Source organism: Trachurus trachurus (genome assembly GCF_905171665.1).
Source record: "Trachurus trachurus genome assembly, chromosome: 21".
Lineage (NCBI taxonomy): Eukaryota > Metazoa > Chordata > Actinopteri > Carangiformes > Carangidae > Trachurus > Trachurus trachurus.
Window position 1 is genome coordinate 33,115,708 of NC_139899.1, and position 24,122 is coordinate 33,139,829.

The 24,122-nt window shown below is 43.5% G+C and overlaps 1 protein-coding gene across 1 annotated transcript; it reads left to right on the top strand.

Annotated features, from left to right (window-relative positions):
- Positions 1-42: 42 nt before the first annotated feature.
- Positions 43-21,220, top strand: LOC311004363 (protein NLRC3-like; the record flags this gene model as incomplete). Its single annotated transcript, XM_083996390.1, has 7 exons — positions 43-268; positions 406-435; positions 606-2,406; positions 2,520-2,693; positions 9,514-9,687; positions 18,452-18,498; positions 20,673-21,220. Exons 1-7 carry the CDS (start codon positions 49-51, stop codon positions 21,218-21,220), a joined length of 2,994 nt encoding a protein of 997 aa, XP_083852516.1. The 5' UTR covers positions 43-48.
- Positions 21,221-24,122: the final 2,902 nt, after the last annotated feature.

Sequence of the window (24,122 nt, forward strand, 5' to 3'; positions counted from 1 at the left end):
ATCTGATTCTGTCAGGCAACAAAGATGGCGACGCCAGTGAAGGAGCAGATGCTGCGGATTTTGATGAATTTGGGGACTGCAGAGCTGGAACGCTTCCAGTGGTACCTGCAGGATGCTGACTTACTGGATGGTTTCCCTGCCATCCCAAAGTGTAAGCTGGAGGATGCAAGCAGAGAGAAAACGGTGGACTTGATGGTTGGCATGTACACTACTGAGAATGTTCTGCAGGTGGCAAGGTTCATTCTGAAGAAGATTGGAATTAATGAAGGTCAGTCATGGAAAGTGCAGCCAGTGTTTTACCTTTGTTAAACCTCTTGGCTTTGTAACTATTTCCACACAGAGGACAAGGTCAACTGGGTTGGTCCTGCTACTCCTCATGATTAATGATTCCCTTTCCTCCAACAGGACAAGACCCGTCAGCAGCAGCAGCAGCAGGTAAAGTTCAGCACCTTTTGTGAGGGGATGTCACATTTCACGGTTGTAGTCATCACCATGACTACATGAATTTAGATTCAAATATTTCTGTGTTTACATTCATTTACTATGACCTGTTGTTACGAGGACCTTTACCTTACTGTCCTATTGTCTGTTGTTTATTCATTCAGAAGCTCTTTACAAATGCCAGCCTAAACTCAAAAACAAGCTGAAGGAGAAGTTCCAGTGTGTGTTTGAGGGCATCGCTAAAGCAGGACACCAAACCCTTCTGAACCAGATCTACACAGAGCTCTACATCACAGAGGGAGGGGCTGGAGGGGTTAATGATGAACATGAGGTCAGACAGATTGAAACAGCATCCAGGAAACCACACAGACCAGAAACAACCATCAGACAAGAAGACATCTTTAAAGCTCCACCTGGAAGAGACCGACCAATCAGAAGAGTGATGACAAAGGGAGTGGCTGGCATTGGGAAAACAGTCTTAACACAGAAGTTCACTCTGGACTGGGCTGAAGACAAAACCAACCAGGACATACACTTCACATTTCCCTTCACCTTCAGAGAGCTGAATGTGCTGAAAGAGAGAAAGTTCAGCTTGGTGGAACTTGTTCATCACTTCTTCTCTGAAACCAAAGAAGCAGGAATCTGCAGGTTTGATCAGTTCCAGGTCGTCTTCATCTTTGACGGTCTGGACGAGTGTCGACTTCCTCTGGACTTCCACAACACTGAGATCCTGACTGATGTGACAGAGTCCACCTCAGTCAACGTGCTGCTGATCAACCTCATCAAGGGGTACCTGCTTCCCTCTGCTCGCCTCTGGATAACCACACGACCTGCAGCAGCCAATCAGATCCCTCCTCAGTGTGTTGGCATGGTGACAGAGGTCAGAGGGTTCACTGACCCACAGAAGGAGGAGTACTTCAGGAAGAGGTTCACAGATGAGGAGCAGGCCAGAGAGATCATCTCCCACATCAAGAGATCACGAAGCCTCCACATCATGTGCCACATCCCAGTCTTCTGCTGGATCACTGCTACAGTTCTGGAGAAGCTGTTGAAGACCAGAGAGGGAGGAGAGCTGCCCAAGACTCTGACTGAGATGTACATCCACTTCCTGGTGGTTCATCTGAAACTGAACAAGGTCAAGTATGATGGAGGAACTGAGACTGATCCACACTGGAGTCCAGAGAGCAGGAAGATGATTGAGTCTCTGGGAAAACTGGCTTTTGAGCAGCTGCAGAAAGGAAACCTGATCTTCTATGAATCAGACCTGACAGAGTGTGGCATCGATATCAGAGCAGCCTCAGTGTACTCAGGAGTGTTCACACAGATCTTTAAAGAGGAGAGCGGCCTGTACCAGTACAAGGTGTTCTGCTTCGTCCATCTGAGTGTTCAGGAGTTTCTGGCTGCTCTTCATGTCCATCTGACCTTCATCAACTCTGGAGTCAACCTGATGTCACAGCAACAAACAACCTCCAAGAAGACTGAAACAACAGGAGTGAAATCTGCAGAGAGAAACTTCTACCAGAGCGCTGTGGACGAGGCCTTACAGAGTCCAAATGGACACCTGGACTTGTTCCTCCGCTTCCTCCTTGGTCTTTCACTGACGACCAATCAGAATCTCCTACGAGGTCTGATGACTCAGACAGGAAGTGAGTCACGGTCCAATCAGGAAACAGCCGAGTACATCAAGAAGAAGATTGAAGAGACTCCCTCTGCAGAGAAAAGCATCAACCTGTTCCACTGTCTGAATGAACTGAATGATCGTTCTCTAGTGGAGGAGATCCAACGGTCCCTGAGATACGGACGTCTCTCCACAGATAAACTGTCTCCTGCTCAGTGGTCGGCTCTGGTCTTCATCTTACTGTCATCAGAAGAAGATCTGGACAAGTTTGACCTGAAGAAATACTCTGCTTCAGAGGAGGCTCTTCTGAGGCTGCTGCCAGTGGTCAAAGCCTCTAACAAAACTCTGTAAGTGTAGAGATAGTTGGATTTATTCATCATTATATAAAAACCCTTCTGTCTTTCAACAGGACAGATAATAAACTCCTTTCTTCTTTAATTCCTCATGATCATCTCTTCAGACTGAGCAGCTGTAACCTCTCAGAGAGAAGCTGTGAAGCTCTGTCCTCAGTCCTCAGCTCCCAGTCCTCTAGTCTGAGACACCTGGACCTGAGTAACAACAACCTGCAGGACTCAGGAGTGAAGCTGCTGTCTGGTGGACTGGAGAGTCCACACTGTAGACTGGAGACTCTGGACCTGAGTAACAACAACCTGCAGGACTCAGGCGTGAAGCTGCTTACTGGTGGACTGGAGAGTCCACACTGTAGACTGGAGACTCTCAGGTGAGGATCCATCCAGCTGTTTATCTGATGACACTTGAACACAGCAGTAGTGTTGTTTTTGGCGGCCTGTTTTAATTTTAGTTTTAGTCTAGTCTTTGTGCCAAACTGTCATTTTAGGTTTTATTAGTTTTAGTCAACTAAAACTCTGAGCATTTTAGTCTAGTTTTAGTCGACGAAAACTGATGACAGTCAATGACCGTCAATTATTTTAATCTCGTTCTAGTAATGTAATTCTATTTAACCCAGTTAATATAGTATAATTACCTTGTATAGTAGCCTAACTATAGACGAAACCAAATTTTTCTTTTAGTCAAATCAATTTCACAATTAAAACATGGTTATCTTATTTTTATATTATTGTTACCTTATAGAATACATCCATTCCAGACATGGAAGATGCTGCTCAACATATTTATTTTCGGTTCCCACACACTAGATTTAGCAGATATTTTGGAGAAACCCACTTTACACTCTCTCACACACACACAAACAAATAGCTACATACACACTAGTCATACACACACGCACGCACACACACACACACGCTAGACTAGTCACACACGTGTCTCAGTGGTTTGACGATCTGCGGCTGCCGGCTGTCGGTCCCTTTCTCTGTGTCAGACTCGTTAACACTAACCCAGCGCAGCTGCATCTTCTAAATAATGCCGCGAGTGGGGATTGAGGAAGTGACGTCACTGCCTATGAAACAGAAATACTGCAAAATAATAATTATTTCGTCTCGTCTTGTTTTGGTCAACGAAAATGAAGAGACATTTTAGCAGAGTTTTTGTTTTGTGAACCACATTTAGTTTCGTTTTTATTCGTCAACAGTATTGCATTATATATTTTATTATAGTTATCGTCACATGGCCACTGTTTACGTTTCGTCTCGTCTCGTTTTCATCACAGATAAAGGGTCGTTGACGATGATATTTCGTCATAATTTTCGTTGACGAAAGCAACACTACACAGCAGCAGGTGTTGACAGAGGGTTCCTGTGTGTTTGTTGTGTGTCTGTCAGGATGTCTGGTCACAGAGGAAGGCTGTGCTTCATTGGACATGTTCATGTTTTAGTGAACGTTGAACTGAATGAATCGGTTTATAAATGATGAACCTGAGCAGCGTTCACTGTCACTAGAGTGAACACTGCTCAGGTTTTATGACAGTTTTACATCACGTCTCATGACGCCTCCATGGAGACGGCCCAGCATCAATAGTATGTCGTTGTGGTACAGAAGGTACAGACCAAGGTTATAATAGTTTTGGAATTTTAATTATAGTTTAGTTTTATTTAGTTTTGACTTCTTTTTCTCTAATTCAGTTAGTTTTAATTCGTTTTTAGAGCGGGTTTGCTAGTTTTAGTTCGTTTAAATTTTTTTCTAAACTCTTAGTTATAGTTTAGTTTTTATTAGTTTTAGTATTAGTTTTAGTTTTTTCATACTTTGGGTTATTTGTTAGTTGAAGGATTCAAAAAGATCAGAGCAAGTGTTGTGTAATAAAACTCAAAAGATACCATTTAACAAATGTGTTTAGTTACTGCAGTGTTTTTTACATACCAGTAGCTACAGTAAAGTAACAATAGGCTTACAGTAGCCTACCTCACATGTTGTATTGTATTTACAGTAACATAAAGTAGCATAAAGTGAACACAGCACACCTGAACCGGGCTAAACACTGCTGCGCATATCATGCCACGTAGCAACGGGACTCAATAGCCTACTGCACAGCTGATAATATTGTCGGGACCCCGCAGTAATGTTCTTGTTATGATGTTTAAGTTCTGTGATTTTTGACTGACAATGTGTATGGTACGGGACGGGCAGGTTGGATGAGAAGCTGAGGGGCCGGGGTGAGTGTGAGGAAGACAGCTGTGTGTGTGTGTGTGTGTGTGTGTGTGTGTGTGTGTCGGTGAGTGAGTGAGGAGGAGCAGAGGAAGAAGTGAGAGCTGTCAGATAAGTTTGTGTTATGTTGTTGTACTGTAGTTACGTCGGGTCGGACGCTACAATATCAATAGAAACGTGTGCTTAACATAGACGTAGGACACGAAATAGTCGCGGAGCGGAGCCAGTTTCCTTTCGGTGCCGCGATTGTGCCAGATGCGCCAGAGCGCGCACCGCCGCGCCAGGCTCGTGTGTTTATTCATGAGCGCGAGAGAGATTAACACACACATTCACACAGGCTACACACATGTAACAGTTGTCTGCGTTGTGTTGTTTAGTTGCAAGAAGGACCGACACTCTCTTAGCTTCAGGACCGGACTTTTATTGCCTGGACAATGATACGGAAATGACTGGTCAGCTCACGGTCAAGCACAGCACTCGTTCGGCACAGCATGGGCTCAATCCTCGCATACTGGCCTTATTTGTGTACATCATTAATCAAAAATAAATATATAAACAAAACACATGTACCTGGACAATGATACGGAAATGACTGGTCAGCTCACGGTCAAGCACAGCACTCGTTCGGCACAGCTTTATGGAGGAAAATTAGCAAGTTAGCTTAGCCTTCGAGCTAAGGTCGCTAGTTATAAACATTACACAAAATAAACCCTCTGTAACACATTTAGTTACATGTAAAACTGTCGCCAGCTTCCTGAACATAATATCATGATAACTGCATTATTACATTACATTGTTTACACAGTTTCAGTAGGCTATGACGCTGTGCTTCGTGTAACAAACCTACCATGGGCTCAATCCTCGCATACTGGCACTGTGTTTACGTCACAGCCCATATTTATGTGCTGAGGGGAGCCCTGCTAACCAGTGAGCGTCCGTGATACATGAATAAAGATAAATATGATTGGCTGTCACTGTGGAAGTGGAATCAACACCAAAACTCTGTTACACACACATACGGGCTACACAGGATGCACATACCCACAGACACACAGCTGAGGGGCCGATGCGCGGCACGGAGAAATGCGCATCTGGTGGCTCAACCTGGTCAGTGGGTGCACCGGAGCACCCACGGAATCGATTTCATATCAATCCGAAATTGACAAAGACGAAAACTAAAGGGATTTATCTATAATTTCAGTACGTTTTAGTTAGTTTTGTAAACACACAATACAGTTTCAGTTAGTTATCGTTTTTTCATTTGATTATAGTTTTTATTTATTTCAGTTAACGAAAATGTTTTTTCAATTCTAGGTTTCGTCACTTTGTTCGTTTTCGATAATAACCTTGGTACAGACACATCTACTACTGCTGAAGACAGTTTTTTGAGTGTGTAAAAGTGAAAGTGAAAAAAGAAAAAAAGCCCCTGGATATTTCCATATACAGTTTACCTTCACTACGCCTGGTCTTTCACTTTCAGCAGAACATGACTCATTGTTTAAAATATTTTCTCAATCTCGACATTTTGTCTGTTAGTTGTAACTCACGTCTGTGATTCTTCAGGTTCATTAATTCATAGAGTTTGTTAGTGGCAGTGATTAGAGGCTGGTGATGGAGGTAGAAGGAGCTTCTACTGAAAAACAACAGCTGATTATTTATTTAAATGAACAGAACAAATTAACATGAATTAGTTCATTTTCATCTGTATGAACTGAACTTATAAGGAGTTCTTTTTGTGTGAACTGACACAAACACTGACTGAAGAAACTAAACTGCATGTGGTAGTGGTTGCTCACTGAACATCTGAAGTGGTGTGAACATTAAAACACTAGGGGTGTAACGGTACATGTAGTTGTATTGAACCCATTCGGTACGGGGCGTTCGGTTCAGTACAGCGCTGAGAACGAGTGCGTTTCGGTACAGAAGTTGTGTGTGTTTACAGTCCGCCTGCAGCTACACGTGCAGCCCGTTTACGTCCTGCTATCGCTAATGCTACAGCTAATACTATCGCTAGCGAGAAAACAGAGGCTTGAAGACTCCTGCTTGTAGGAGGAGTGGAGGTGGGGGCTGTGGCTCCTATCTCCTCTCTGTCTGTCTGCCTGTCCCTCTGTCCGTCCGTCCCTCCGTCTGTCTGTCTGTCTCTCTCTCTGTGTGTGTTGCGCACGGGCTCCTCCAGCACCTGTGGATCTGCTGCAGATGCGCCAAGAGCAGGCGCACGTCGCTGCTGTGTTGACACTACGCACTGTGCCGTCGTGTCGTGATGATCCGCGTTATTCATTCATTTATTTATTTGCGGCCGAACGGTTGCATCGTCAGGCAGCCGTTGTGGCATTTGCCCACATTGCCCTATGGTCAGTCCGTCACTGGCTTGAACTGTTAGTGCTGCACTTAACATGTAAAAAAAAAAAGTTGTGTTGAGAAGTTTTTTTACAATCATATTTTATGCTTATTTTATATGTTTTGTTAATTTGAGAATAATTTATTGAACTTATTAGGCAGCACTTTATACAGTAGCCTATTATATTTTTTTCATATTTTGTATAATGGTTTAGTTTAGCTTAATAAGTTTATTTGTATCAGGGACAGAATGTACCTGTAGGAGCCATGTTTTATACAAACCTTGCACCATCAGGCCACTAGGTGGCAGTATTTTCTTTGTGCCTGACCTGAACCGGATGTTGGTGGGGGGTCAGGCAGGTTACTTGAGATTGCTCATTGTGTAGCCCAGGTGTTGCTGATGAGGCAGGAGCAAACAGTTTTTGACGGTGCTCAGCAGTGATTTAAGTTTGATCGTTTTCTGTTTATGTTATATACGTGGCTTCACCCAGGAATAAAAGGAACATGATTGTTTCAAACGCAAAGAAGTTTCCGCTGGTTCATGCTCGAGTACCAGTCTAAACAATAGCCTACTATCAGCAACCAGTAGTGGCTACAGGACAAGCCCCTACAGTACCTATAACATAACATTAGTAGGTGTGTAAAATAATTACATTTGACTAAAACATGTAAATTTGGTTTAGAAAAATTCCTAATAAACAACAAGCAAATTTATGTTTTGCATTTGGTTCTTTTACTGTACCGAAAATGAACCGAATCGAGACCTCAAAACCGAGGTACGTACCGAACCGTGATTTTTGTGTATCGTTACACCCCTATAAAACACTGATTCGAGGAATCCGTCCCAATATTTTATTGTTTGGAGAAAACAGTATAGATGATGGTTGGTGTAGGTATAGTGGGGCAGATTAGCTCAATATTTTTACACCAATCGTTCACTTTGATAAAAGCATGAAATTTGGTGGATGTGTTGGTGAATATGTTTCAAACAAATCTGGATATTGGGCCACCTCAAAAGCGCCCCCTAGTGGCCGTGGCAGCCATTTGTTATGCAAATCAATGAATGATGAATATAAACTGCCCTTTTAATAATACCAACCGGTGATTTATTGTATATTGTTGGAAAGCCTGATTAGTCACCTTTACAACGAGATACAGCTTGTAAGGATCGTGCATTCATGGAATGAGCAACGGGGCTAAACGTATGGTTAGCGCACCCCCCCAAAAGTGTGCATCCCCTATGGGGCGGATTAGCTCAATAAATCACAAGAATTGTTTATTTTGTGATAGAAGCACAACATTTGGTTGAGGTGTTGGTGGTTACATTTTTGAAACATGGTTTTTAAGGACCCTTAAGATTTTTGCTAGTTGCCCGGGTCAACTAATGTCCCATGGGAGTTTTTTCGGTGGCCATTTTGAATTTATGTCCGCACGAATGGCGAAAAGGCCAATTTTCATAACTCCTAAACCAGACATCATAGAAAGACAAATGAACACACTTTTTCCAATAATTATGACACTATAATACATAGTTGGTATTATTAAAAGGGCAGTTTTTATTCATCATTCATTGATTTGCATAACAAATGGCTGCCACGGCCACTAGGGGGCGCTTTTGAGGTGGCCCAATATCCAGATTTGTCTGAAACATATTCACCAACACATCCACCAAATTTCATGCTTTTATCACAGAGTGAACGATTGTTCAGCTAATCCGCCCCACTAGTAGTGGATGATTTGTTCTGTACAATGAAATAATAAAGGAACATTACACATCATGACGTCAAACAAATAATAAAGATAAATGAAGTTATTTTTCTTTAACTTAAAGCAGAAGTCAGCGATCCGGTCGTTTTGGCTAACTTCCTGTCAGCAGATGGAGTTAGCAGTCCCCGCCCTCGTCCCTACATCACCACATTCACGCGCATCCCTTGGCTGCACACACGGAGAGGACCGCCCCTTTTTGCCGTTCTCTCTCCTCATTGGATAAAGGTTGTAGGATACAAGGAAAGTTTTCTCCTCGGCTTACAGCAGAGCAGAGTGACTGACAGACCCGTGTTTCAGACCAAACACTCTATATAAGTGATTGCCGTCGGAAGATAGAACTATTTAAGACTCAAATATTAACACAAACATTCCGCTTACTTCTGCTTTAATTAACACATCCACAGTTTTGGTGATTCACTTTAAGGTCAAACTCAGGTCTCTAGTATGAGATAAAAATCAATATGATAACATTCAAACAACATGAGCAACTTAAACCAATAAACAAAGGAAGTGAGGTCAGTACAGTGACGTTGTCTTCAGGCAAATGTTTGGAGGGAAAGAGAGGGTCAAAGGTCAGAGGGCGGGGTTATATCACCTTCGGGGGTGTGGTCAGGTGTGACTGTGGTGATGCAGGTAGGGTGGAGTCTGTGATTTTAACACTGTATATATACAAACAACAAGAAACACTGTAAACTCTCAGGTTTGTGTTGAAATGTGTATTTATGATTCTAACCTGTTATTTCCTTCATATTGAGTATGTGAGTGTTTTTCCTTGAATTCCTCTTCAGACTGAGCAACTGTAACCTCTCAAAGAGAAGCTGTGAAGCTCTGTCCTCAGTCCTCAGCTCCCAGTCCTCTAGTCTCAGACACCTGGACCTGAGTAACAACAACCTGCAGGACTCAGGAGTGAAGCTGCTGTCTGCTGGACTGGAGAGTCCACACTGTAGACTGGAGACTCTGGACCTGAGTAACAATGACCTGCAGGACTCAGGAGTGAAGCTGCTGTCTGCTGGACTGGAGAGTCCACACTGTAGACTGGAGACCCTCAGGTGAGGATCCATCCAGCTGTTTATCTGATGCCACTTGAACACAGCAGCAGGTGTTGACAGAGGGTTCCTGTGTGTTGTTGTGTGTGTTCAGTCTGTCAGGATGTCTGGTCACAGAGGAAGGCTGTGCTTCTCTGGCCTCAGCTCTGAGCTCCAACCCCTCCCATCTGAGAGAGCTGGACCTGAGCTACAACCATCCAGGAGCCTCAGGAGTGAAGCTGCTGTCTGCTGGACTGGAGGATCCAGACTGGAGACTGGACTCTCTCAGGTATGGAGAGGCTGCTGCAGCCACACACACTGTCTGATAGAGGAGGAGGAGCTGGAACATTTCCTATGGCCCCATTCACACCTGGTCACACCTGGTATTAACATCTGTCTCAGGTGATCCATGCATTGATGACACCAGATCCCATCACTCAGACCAAATCCAGAGTTGGTGTAGGCCACAGTGAAGCTCCGTCCACTCCACTGACGTCCTCTGTCTCAGTCTGACTCTTCACTAGAGCATGGCTACCCGACCCAAGCCCGCGGGTAACCCGACGGGTAACGGGTCGGGTCGGGCTGCACACGGACAGCTGGTCTTGGTCGTTGGTCGCGAGCGCGCGTGTGTCGCTAGTGCCACTTCAGGTGGATCCGTGAGCCAATCATCCGTCTGCAGTCTAGGCAGGGGAGCCCAGGTGCAGGTTGGATGCGGGCTGCCCTCTGGTGTCACTGAGCACGTCTCTCGGTCCTTCTCTGCTGGTTCCTGTCGTGTATGAGTGAGGCTGCTCTGGCACACACACACGGCCGTGTCCACCAAACGCTCTCTCTCTCTCTACCGAGTCGTCTCACTTACAAGCCACTTGACGAGCGTCGCACTGTTAAATGTTTGTCGTCATTGAAAATAATGTGCATTTTGCATAGTAACATTTCGGGTAACGGGCCGAGTCGGGCCTGGTTTTTAATTTATTAATTTGGGCTCGAGTCGGGTCAGGTTTGAGAGTCTCGGGCTCGGGCTGGGTATGGTCTTAATTTCCAGGCCCGTGCAGCCCTCTAGTCCCAACACAGTTTATACTGAAGCCAAAATCTGTTTCAAAAAGTGTTTCAAACATGAGCTGTGCAGCTTTCATCAGTCACAGTAGGTGCGTTTCCATTACCCCTTGAAATGCGAAAAACCTAAATATCGAAATGAAAAGCTGGTAATGGAAACACCTACATTTCGAAAAAACTCTCAAATATCGCTAAAAGGTTTTTACGCTCTCATGAAGTGGTTTTTGAGACGTATCGATACAAACGTGTATCGCAAAAGTGTAATGGAAACACTTTTTTCGCTTTTCTACACGTCACCGGCGTCACCGGAGTTGTGTGTGTCCACGCTGTGTTGGTTTATGTAACTGGAGGGGACGAATGAACCACATGTTTTTTTCATGCATTGCTGACCTGGGCATCGTTTCTCAATAAATTAGAAAAACCTTTCCAATCATTCCCCTTTTCCGTGCATGGTTGAAGGAGATTGGCTCGCATCCACACTCCCCTCCCTCCTGTGCCAACATGTCAGTACCAGTACGGGTGTGTTGACACAACCGGTTACATGCTGCTATTCCGACATGCCGCTATTTCGACATTGACTTCTAATTGTCGGAATAGCGGCATTAACATTATTTTTTAAGCGTCCCACTATTCAGACTTTTTTTTTTTCATTGTCGGAGTAGCGGCACTTTACTATTTTTCAAACATTCCGCTTTTCCGACATTGATTGATTACGTTATAGTCAGACGTGTCCTTCTGATTAATTTTAATTTTTTCATCTGAGACACTGTTTCTCATACACAAATACATAGGCCTATTAGAGAAGTAAAAACATACCCTCCAAGTTTAAAAACACACCGGCAGCAGCGCACACTGATCTGCAGCTACTGAGACTGTTATTATTCTGTCACCTGAGTTTATCCTGCTGCTTTACATTGTTTTAACATAGGTAAAATAAGAAGAAAAAAAATGTCTGGAATAAAGGGGCAGATTATATAAGATTATTCTTTTTTCTGCTCCCTTTTGTTGAGATTTGGGAGGTTTTTGCCTGATTTATTGCCCGATGCCATGTATCTACCTCCCCCCCCCCCCCCCCCCCCCCTCCGCCCGTTGTCTTCGTTGTCATTTTGTTATCGCTCCACAGAGCGCACATGGCTAATTAATATGCACGTGCTGACCATATATGGTTGTGTCTAGGCATTCCGGGGACGGAGGTGTGTTCACGTGTGCAACTGCGCACCATTCTTGGATCCAGTTATCAAAGTTGAAGTGCAGAGTTGTGCACGCACAGTTCAGTTTGATAGATCTGAAAAAGGTGTAAATATGTTGGGTGTCTTTTCACCGTAGGCCTAAGCAAAACATTTAGTAGCAGCAGTTTTACACTGCTTACTTACAGTTTTGATAAATGAGGCCCCAGGCCCTAAGCCCAGAGCCCAGACGCTCACAGCTTCTCCGCGGCTCATCCACAGCGCTGTCCGTGGTGCTGAAGGTGACAGGTTAACTTGACAAACAAACTGCAACATAGTTCTGTTTGTTTATCATGTGTGTCAGTTTTGTTTGCGACTTGATAGTTGAGTTGTTGAGATTAAGAACATCACTCCCTCATCAAACCAGTGATAGACATGCTGAAAAGAAAAGAGAGAGAGAGACGCGCCTGGGTATGCAGCTGTAAAAAAAAAAAAAAAAAGATGTGTCGGAATAGCAGTATCAAAAAGTGTCGGACTACCGGCATGTCTAGATAGAGGGATGTCGTAATAGCGGGATGTCTAAATAGTGACATGTCGGAATAGCGGGATGTCTGAATAGCGGGCGGACCCCGACACAACCACCGTACATTGTTGTCAGCACCTCATCACAGCTGGAGTCTCTTATTTGTGGCCGCTGCCAGCGCCACACAGGCTTTGCCTTTCAGCAATCAAGCGCTGCCTTCGTCTTTGTTAAAAACAATAACAGCAACAGCTGTAGCAGCTGAGATAGCTGTTAAAATTAACCAGCCAGCGGTAAACCTCTGAAAGCGTAAAGTTACTTGGCTCGTTTTCTCCCTGGGATGAGGATGGAGCTGCCCCCCCCCCCCTCCCGGCAGATCAGCTGAGTAGAGCGGCTGCTGCTGCTGTGACAGCCGCTGCCCTGATCCGCCACAGACATCCTAACAGTTATAAACTGACCACAGACTCTGGATTAAACTGTGACTTTCTCGCATGAAAAAATATTACAGTGACGTGTTAACAGCGCTAAATCCAGAATTAAAACAGCTTTTTATGGCTGTCAGTTGCCGCGAAATGGCGATAGCGCGATGCTAATTTCTGTTAGCCCGTCTATGTGGTTTTACATTATACGTTAGCATTAGGCTAGTGTAACCGGTCTGCGTTGTGTTGTGACGTTGAGGAAACAAGGACCACAATTCTCGTTTCGACCAGCAGGGGGAGATTTATTCTGCGTACAGCAATATTATTGTTAGTACAGCACAGCACTCAGTCTCACACACCTCTCTTCTCATCAGCCATTTTTCAGACCGCATGTGTAACTCCTAATCTCATTCTCATGGTCATAATACAATCACCAAACAACCCCCCAAGACCCACTGGCAATATTTTAGTAAGTAAATAAGAACACATATGAACATCAGCACCAAAAGGGTGAATAAAAAATGCGAAATCATCACAAATGCAATAACAAAATACACAAAAGCAAATGGGAGCTCACCTGCGTACAGCAATATTATTGTTAGTACAGACAGCACTCTTCTTCTCAGTCTCACACACCTCTAGAGGAGGGGAGGAATAACAACTGCATGAGAGACTAGCTTAGCTTAGACTCACGACCGTCACTCGGAGCGCCCTGCAAAATACACTCACAGCTGCACACATACCATACCCATTCACTCAATTAGCTAAAAAAAAACATGGTATTAAAACCGCATGGTTAAGACCAGCGCAGGAATTTCACGAGGGCCATGGCCCTCGTGCCCGTCCGATTTGGCCTTGTGCCCTTGAAAAAAATATCTGCCCTAAGGCCACAGTGGCCTTGATGCCCCACCCACACTGCCCCGGTTGATTTTGCGGTTTTCTCCTTTGCCTCTTTCCTATCAACACGGCTTTGACACCTGCGTCTTTGAAGAAAAAGCAATGCGTATTTTGATGCCATTCTGGCAGCAGCATCGTCAGGGGTGGGTTTGATTCGAGCCTGGCATAAACCGCTCGGGCGGCTATAACAACAGTTTGACGACCAATCGATCGCCGGCCAACCAGGTGACTTCATCAAACACGCCCCACCCGCCGAACCAATCATGTGGCTGGAAAAGAGCCAAGCCACAACATGTCAACACGTGCTATTTGGGCTGCTACAGCCGTGCACGTCAGCAGAGGAACACCGCCGGTAAAAAATAGAAAAAGTAAAAAGAGTTTTGCCTCGGAAGAAAATGTGAAGGAGTCAAGGAGAACTCGGATGGCCGTGAAAAGATGCGTGGTGCGTCATTAACTCTGAAGTAACGCTAAACTTTCACAATGGAGACGCCAGACAGCTGGAGCAGACCGACGTCCGGCCGCATTCACCCAACACGGACGCGGTCACGGTGCGGCCGCTCTGCTGCTGCTGCTGCTGCTCAGCCCAGAGCGACTGTTGTGTTCACACCATAGACTGTAAAAAAAAAGGTTCACACCGACACAAACGCACTGCACTCGGGCGTAAAATTAACTATGCCGACCTGAACACTGCCCAGACCCAGGCAAGCTACTATACTAACATCAGTTTTATTTATATGATACTGTTGTATAATGTTCATCATTACATCTGTCATGTTTAATTTTTGACAGGAAAAAAAAAAAATCACAAAATAACTAAAAATCATAATCATAACTTAAAATCTCACTTGTGACGATAAGGGAATATTTAAGCCTGACCAAAATAGTGATTTGAGTTCTATCGTGATATAAATTGATGTCTACTGATATGAAAAATATTATAGTGATAGGATTTTTTCTCATATCGCTCCAGTGCAATAGTGAACAAGTAAGATAGGAATTTCAAAACATGCATAGGACTGGACCCTTGTGCAAAAAATTAAATGCATAAATGAATTTAAAGTAGAACATTTCTGGTTTGCTTGAGCCCGTTTTATGTATTAATTTAACAGATACCGGTAGTTAGTAAATTCATTAAAGACGTGGATTTAAAATCATTGTTTTATTTTATGGCCTTGCTGCCCTGGCTTTTGGCCTTTGTGCCCTCAAAAAAATGACAACACCTAAGGCCAAGTGGCCCTGCCCCTAAAATGACGAAATTCCAGGCCTGGTTAAGACATAAAGAAAACATACATTTCACACTCTTAGCAAATATTTTAAACAAGAGCACGTTTTACCCCTACCTCTTCTCATCAGCCATTTTTCATACTGGGAGAAACGGCGCGACGTGCACAGGATGTTGACGGAAAGGAAGGGTTACCAAAATAAACCTAACAAAATAAAAGCTCCCACATAAGAATATCAAAGAAAAGAATATTGTAGGTTAAAAATAACAGCAATACCAAAATAAAGTGGACTTTTGGTGAAATGAAATGAAAAGAACCCATCGGTTACACTAGCGGACTTTATATGCTTAGTTGTGACACTGGCTGTGTGTGTTTTGAACATCTGCCACACGTGGGGTAGGAGCCGCTGATTGGCTGAGAAGCTTTCACTCAAAGCTTTCCTCAGGATGCTTATTGGATGAACAGCTAGAATGGGTGGGCCCAGGCCCAACCGGGCCCACTAGTAGCGCCGCGGCTGGCTGTCACCATAGGAACGCAAGAAGCTTACGTCCATCTTCCTCAAAGTGAAGTCTCGCGGGGCGAGAATTATGGGATATGGCGAGACTAGATTACGGCTCATTCACAAAACACCTTTCAATGGAAACACCCGCAAATAGCAATTGCACTTTTTCGAAGTTTCAGAAATATCGCTTTTATTTTGTGACAATCTGTAATGGAAACGCAGCTAGTGATGAACTACTGGGATCAGGAGTTTCTCCTCATGATGACTTCAGTGTCTCATCATGACTCACTCAGTACGTTTACATGCAGAGCTTAATCGAGCTATGCTCAAAATTCGATTTTGGCGTCAAGTCGGACTTCTGTCCTTGTCTCAATATACATGCAACTGAGAAAACCGAATTATTGACGGGGTCCGCCCCCTCATGCGGCGTCACCCGTTGCTTCAGCGGGTTAATACGCCGCCTGTCCTGTTGACTTTTCTGTCACCTCGTAAAAAACGGAATATAAACAACTTAGTAGCTTAATAATAAATTATCAACTGCAGTTCCCGACCAGACGCGCCAGTCTGGGCTGGATGCGCGCTGAGAATAGGATACGGGCTTCCTTTCTCTCCCTCTCCCTCTCTCTCCCTCTCCCTCTCTCTCTCTCTCTTTCTTTTTTAATAAAACACTCTTGCTGGTCGCGTCGCGCTGTGTGAAATGCATTGACTCGGCGCTGATGTTGGGTTTTTTTCTTTACTTTGCGGGGCTCAGGCGGCTTCTCTGCTCCACTTTGTGCCGTCTCTACGGTTGTGGAGCAGCGCACATGCATTGTCCAGTTATACTCCGACTAAGGTGTTTACATGACGGAGAAAATCTAATTCCAATCGCATTATCTGGGTGTCTTCTGGGTGAGTTCTCAACTCCGATTTCAGTCGGACTAAGGTGTTTACATGCACTTCAATTGTCCAGTTATAGTCGGATTAAGGCAATAATTTGTTTTTTTCAAGTGTCATGTAAACGTACTGACTGTGTCATATTCAGGAGAAGAGATGTCAGTGATGAAAGCAGCTGTTGGCAGCTGTGCTCTGAGTCTCTCCAGATGTTTGGATCAGACTTTATTTCAGAGTGTATCAGGAAACATTTCAGCTGCAGCTGGTTGAACTGCTCCTGAACCAACAGAGTGTTTGACCTGAACAGTCCCAGAGACTGTAGACACCTGTTGAGTGCGGACACACTAATAACAACACAGCAACAAGAATCAAAGCATGTCCACTGCTCAGAGACATTAGTCTCCCAGCGTCTCCAACCAAGGAGGAAATAAGAGACAGAAACCAGGCGGCACCATCAGGTCTCTGTCTGGTCAGATATTGATGATCAATAATCAGCTCAGTCTCTCTGAGATCCTGGTCTTGTCCTGATGAGATGTGTTGTTGTGTTGAGGAGACAGTCAATCACAGTGTGACATCCAGATGTCCTCACTGTCCAGAGGCCTGGAGCTGTCAATCAGAAGACAGTGAGTGTAGTGAACAGTGTAATAATCAGTGTTTGTGGCTGAATGTGTGTGTGATCAAACAGCTGTTTTCAGACTGTGTGTGTGCTGACTCCAGATCAGATGAAGCCACAAAGTGGCTCCTTAATGAACGTCTCCAGCAGCTGGAGCTTCACTTCCTGTCTGAGTCCATGTGCTCTGAGCTGAGCCTGCTTCTCTCTGCTCTACAGTTTCTCTGCTTCCTCTGGACTCTGACTTCAAGTCCAGTCAAAATGTGTGGACAGGTTTGATGGAGCTCAGGACTGGTCCTGAGGACGGCTGCTTTATTCCACATGATGTGACTGATCTCAGTGAGTCAGTGTGTTGCAGCTGATCTGTGTGAAGAGCAGAGAAGAACAGAGTCATTGATCATGAGATCCTGATCCGTCCTGTCACTGTGATCAGATGGTTTCTATTAGAGCTCCTTCATCCACTCACTGCTGCTGTGGCTCCTGTGGAAACCTGCTCACAGCCTCATTCTTCAGCTTCCTGGGGAGTTTTCTTCAGACAAACACAAGTTGTGTTCACACTCAGTGTTTCTCACTAAACTCACTGTGTGTTTCACTGAGCTCTAACAAACGTGTTGAGTGTGTTTCCTTCCTCATCAAACACTGAAACCACACTGCAAAAATTCAAAATCTTACCAAGAATATTTGTCTTATTTCTAGTCAAAATGTCATTTCTAGTCAAAATAAATCTAATTATACTTAAAATAAGACTCATCACATTTAAAAAAGCAGCTTGTTTTTAGACACTTTTTAATTTTTTTCAAGCAAATTTTCCACTTTAAAAAAGTAGAAAAATCTGACAGTGGAGCAAGTTTTTCTTTCTTATTACAAGCACAAAAAACTTGCTTTCACTGTCAGATTTTTCTACTTATTTCAAGTGAAAATTTGTTTGAAACAAGTGAAAATGATCTAAAAACAAGTTGATTTTAGGTGATGAGTCTTATTTAAAGTGGAAAGAGATTCGTTTTGACAAGAAATAAGACAAATATTCTTGGAAAGATTTTGAGTTTTTGCAGTGCATCCACTGTTCACAGCTGCACACTTCTTCTTTCCTGGTGCATTGTGGGATATCTGGGCTGGTCAGCTCCACCTGTTGTGTCTTCATCTTCTTTGCTGTGACGTGTGTTTGTGCAGCTTGAGAGTCAGAGAGTGAAAGTGTGTGTCTCACACTGCAGTGACATCACATGGAGAAAAGACATGATGAAGTGTTTCCTCCTGGTCTCCTCCTGCTCTGTATCATCACTAGATAAAGACTCCAGCTCCTTCTTCTCTGTGCTCAGTGTTCATCCATACATACCAGCCTCCATGTGAACACAGTGATAAAACAGTGTGTGTGTGAGAGCCATGTAATGTCCATGTGTGCATGCTGACAGAGAAGGTGCTGCTCTGACCCCCCTCCTCCTTTCAGGGTGGAGCCTGCTGGAGTCCCATGGTTGACACCAGGTCTGAGGAAGTGTAAGTCTGTTTTTACTTTGATTCATGGAAACGAGGGATGCACATGTTGAACCGTTTAACCGTTAACCGATAACAAGAACTTTGACCGATTAATACTATTCATTATTTATTTATTAGCTCCTTGTCGTCAACTCATGGGGGCGTGTCGACACGTGCAGATTTCCACGTGTCTTCAGTCATATCTCGCGGTAAAAAGTTCCACAGGAGGACTGACAGTATGTGCAGCAGCCCCCATGAAGGAAGATCAGACCATAAATGTAGCTACACAGACATAGATGTGAATCATCTGTAACAACAGCGCTGAAAAAAGCTAAATAAAAGAGGACGTCGCTGCTACGGCAGCTATGGAGTAGAGATCGGGGCTGGACCGGGGGAGAACTGGGCTGCCGCTCGCCGAGAGGGAGCTGCTGAAAGCAGCAAGCACTGAGAGCCGAGCTGCTTGTTGCTGCTGGAGAAGCAGGTCCGTACGTGGAGCTGATCCATGTAAATGGGCCCTTAAATTGGATGTGGATTTTTTTTGCGGTCGATAGAAGCTTATCACCAACGCAGCGTGTGCATTTTACCGTTATGTTCTTGTCCTTTTCGCCGGCGAATTGAAACGCACGCGCGCACACACACACACATAGGTAACGTAGGTCAGCAGGGCACAGACGCATCACAGCGCTGCGCCTCGGCTGACACATCCGCAGGTTGCACAGTAGTCTGACAAAAAGCAGGCTGCAGTCGGGATTTTCCTTTCCTTATCCGGCGAAAAGTAACGGATTACTTTTTTTAGTTACCGATTGCTCAACTCACGAAACTAACGCGTTATGTTACACGTTACACGAAAAAAGTAATTAAAGTACTCTAACGCGTAACGCGTTACCCACAACACTGGTCGACACGTGCAGATTTCCACGTGCCTTCAGTCATATCTCGCGGTAAAAAGTTCCACAGGAGGACTGACAGTATGTGCAGCAGCCCCCATGAAGGAAGATCAGACCATAAATGTAGCTACACAGACATAGATGTGAATCACCTGTAACAACGGTGCTGAAAAACAATGAATAAACTAAATAAAAGAGGAGGCTGATGCAGCTCTCCTGCAGCTCCACAGAGGAGCTCTGCTGCTCCTTCAGTCTGGTGTTTGGCTGCACTTTGTAACTAAAACAGTTCTACACTGGACGATCTAACCTCCATATGAGAGATCAGCTGAGACAGAGCAGAGTGGATGTGGCACTGATCAGCTGTCACAGCGCACGTGTGTATTTAAAGAGATAGTTCAACATTTAGTCAAATTGGCCCACTGCCATAATCCCTATAGTCATAGCAGTAGGTTTGTTACCTTTAATTGTCGGTGCAAGCTATTTTTAGAACAGCGGAGCAGAGCCGTGAGCTGCTCAGAGCTACGCTACGGAGGCTCATTATGGGATTTCTTGGTTTCCCTCATCAAACTCATCAAATACACAATCCAACAACTCCACAACGCTCTGGTGGACAAGTTGTGACCTGCACATTCACCACGCTATGAGGTAATAACACAATGTTACCACACAGAGTTGTTTTAGAGGGAAATACAGAGACTGATGATGAAAAACTGTCCCTGAAGGCAACGTGCATCAGCGGTTTTGCATGAATTTACCTCTAAAACAACTCTGTGTGGTAACGTTGTGTTATTATCTCATAGCGTGGTGAATGTGCAGCTCACAACTTGTCCACCAGAGCGTTGTGGAGTTGTTGGATTGTGTATTTTTTGTGTATATTCCCCTCAGTGTTTGATGAGGGGAAACCAAGAAATCCCATAATGAGCCTCCGTAGCGTAGCTCTGAGCAGCTCACGGCTCTGCTCCGCCGTTCTAAAAACAGCTTGCACCGACAATTAAAGGTAACAAACCTACTGCTATGACTATAGGGATTATGGCAATGGGACAATTTGACTAAATGTTGAACTATTCCTTTAATAGCAAAAAAAAAAATTGGACCGTCTTAATCTTATCGGTTAACGGTTAATAATCGGTTAACGAGCGTCGGTTATCGGTCAGAAAAAAAATTCAAAATGTGCATCCCTACTGGAAACAAAGCAGCACATTCAACCATCTTCACACTGTCACATCACTGACCTCATGAGTCTTCATCAAACTGTCAATAACTGATCAATGATCAATAACTGCAGCTGTGTCTTGTTCTCTCCATCAGATTCCTGTCGACTCACAATCGACACAAACACAGTGAACAGAGAGATCAAACTGTCTGACAACAACAGGACGGCGACATATGTGTGGGAGCATCAGTCATATCCTGATCATCCAGACAGATTTGACCGGTGTTGTCAGCTGCTGTGTTCAACTGGTCTGACTGGTCGCTGCTACTGGGAGGTCGAGTGGAGAGGAATGGTTGAAATATCAGTGAGTTACAGAGGAATCAGAAGGAAAGGAGGCAGTAGAGACTGTAGGTTTGGAATGAACGATCAGTCCTGGAGTCTGAGCTGGTCTGGTGGTTACAGAGTCTGTCACAATAACAGACGGACACCTATCACCTCCTCCTCCTCCTCCTTCTCCTCCTCCTTCTTCTCTGTCTCTTACAGAGTAGCAGTGTATGTGGACTGTCCTGCTGGCTCTCTGTCCTTCTACAGAGTCTCCTCTGACTCACTGATCCACATCTACACCTTCAACACCACCTTCACTCAACCTCTCTATCCTGGGTTTGAACTCTACTGGTCTGGTTCCTCAGTGTCTCTGTGTTGAGTGAAGCAGAGTCTCCTCCTGTCACAGAAACCTTCTCTCTGTTGAACAGACAGTTCAGTCTCTACACGTCTGTCTCTGTCTCTCACTCACGTCGTCTTCACAGGACAGAGATGAACACAGTTTAATAATGAACTCATCAGCGTCGTGGTAACAGAAAAATCACTGGGACCTGAAAAACAAGAAGAAGTTTATGAGAATCACTGAGAAGAGTTTAAAAAATCAACTGATTTAATCCATGAATGTAAATAATCTGATGTGAAATAAACAACAACGTGATTTAAAAAAGAATCAGTAAATAAATTAATTAATAAACAAACATTTACATGTCAACATTTATTACTGGATTTATTTTGAGATTCATTTCCTGGCAGATTTTAATTCATTCATCAAGTTTTGACTAAAATGTCTCTCCATAGGCGTCAACGTCTTATTCTGAAATTGTTCACTGCTGCCAATGTGTGACTTTACTTTGTAGAATGTTTATCAGTTGTTTTTCTCTAGTTGTTAAAGGGATAGTTCACCCAAAATTCAAATTTCACTCATTATCTACTCACCCTCATGTCGACTAACAGCTGGGAGAAGTTTCAGAGTCCTCTGTGCCTTCTCTGAGTTACGGGGGGGTCCACGCAGCAGTATTTGTCCATATAATGGTTGTCAATGGATACCAACTTTCTTCGTAACAAAAAGACACACCAAAAAACATCCAAATACCTCCACACTGCTCGTCTGTAATGTCCCTCTTGTATTGAAGCCCCTTGTATTTAACTACATCATAAAAATAAAACTGTTTAACTTTATTTCCTTTACTGTCATCATTTATGCTAATTACCTGTAGTGGGAATAACAGTTGGATTGTTTCAGTGGTATTTTTTAAAGTGTCTAATAAAAACAAAAGCTTTTTCTGTTGGTCCTGCCCACAGTTAAAGCTACTGCAGGTATATTCATAACATCATACAAGCTTACTATAAAAAAAAAAACATTGAAAAATTAGAAAAGTAGTGTTTTATTTAGCCTAATATATAAAGAAAGTGACTAAACCTCCATAAATTAATTTTCCTTTGGGGTTAATAAAGTAATTCTTATCGTATCTTAAAGTCCAAATGTAGGTGTAGGTAACCATTTTTTCTTATTCTTATTATTCATTAATTATACTCTATTACAAATACTGCTTTCTTTTTATTGCTGTTGCTCTTTATTATCTGTGCTATACTTCCTTTGCTGTTGTCTGCTGCTGCAACCTTGTAAATCCCCTCCACTGTGGGACAAATAAAGGATGATCTTATCTTAACCCTACCCCCTAACCCTATAACTAAACTTACATAATATTATTTATAGTGTTTCTCATGGTTCTTCTCCCTGGCTTTCTGGAGACGACCACAGCTGTGATGTTTGTCTTTGCCTCATAAAGCAGGTCAAAGGTCAGAGAGGACTGAGGCCTTGAACTGAGCCCACTGGCAGCAGAGACATTTACAAACCACAGGTCTATTCTTACCACTCACATGATGAACCTATTTCTGTGCTGTCAGGTAGGGAGGGGGAGGGGGGGGGGGGCAGATGATCTATCTCTACAGATCACAGATAAATAAACACACACAGACAAAAACATCAATCATATATAATATATTTTTTAATTTTTGTAGAAAAAATAGTTTATAAATCATGCAGTCGGTACATCTCTGGAGCCATCTCACATTCAACACATCATCATCATCATCATCATCATCATCATCATCATCACAAACACTCCCCACATGAAACTCAGATTAGAACCGTTCTCTTTAAAAGCAGTGAATATAGTTCTTTCTTATGTGATCGTCTCAAAACCGATATTTACACTTGAACTAAGTCATAAATATGATAAAATGAGAATAATGTTTACAAATGAAGATAAATACGCTGCCAGGAGGCCAGGAGGAGGCACTGTATCTATTAAACAGCTGAGAGATTAAAGGGATAGTATCATTTTTTAAAAGTGGGGTTGTATGATCTACAAATAGCCCCTAGGTACTTTAATTGCAGTAGAAGACTCTCTGCACTCCTCCCGTTAGCAACGCCAGCCCATAATAGCCCTGCCCAGAGATTTACTGTGTTTTTCCTGCACTTTGAAGGGCTGGAAAAAATTATATTATAGTGAACAATGGAACTGTGTATTTCTTTCCAGGTAAAACCTCTTTTAGGCCGTGAAAATAGGCCGTTTCTTTGGGTCTGTTCACAACACTGTATGTTGTAAATCTCTGGGCAGGGCTATTATGGGCTGGCGTTGCTAACGGGAGGAGTGCAGAGAGTCTTCTACTGCAATTAAAGTACTTAGGGGCTATTTGGAGATCATACAACCCCACTTTAAAAAAAATGCTACTATCCCTTTAAAGTAAAAACTCTTCAGTTTGACTCCAGCTCAAAAAACAGAAGAATAAAAACTATTTCTTTACTTCTTTGAGCTGCAGAGGTCAGACACTGCAGCTGCTGCTACTTCCTGTTTGAGATCAACCAATAACAACTCTTATAATAACCATAATAATAATAATAATAATAATACATCAGCTAAAAGCAGCATCAATAACAACAGCTTGAAGATTAGTATTTATCAAGGTTTCAAACCAGCGACCAGATTAAATCTGGCATGGATTTGATTCTCTATCACAGTCTAAACATCGTCACTGTCTCAGTCTTGTATCATCAACAGGTTTCCTGTCACATCGTCTCTGTTTGTGTATTTATATACAACAGATACATCACATTGTTGGTATTGTTAGTGACGGTGGGTTTTCACACTTGCTCAGCTGCATTTCAAAAATAACACTTACACTGCTCTTATTGCACACATGAGAAAAAACAACACAAACACCCTTTAGCTTTGTAATAATTCAGCAACTCTTATGTCCAGCATCGCTCTCTAATAATA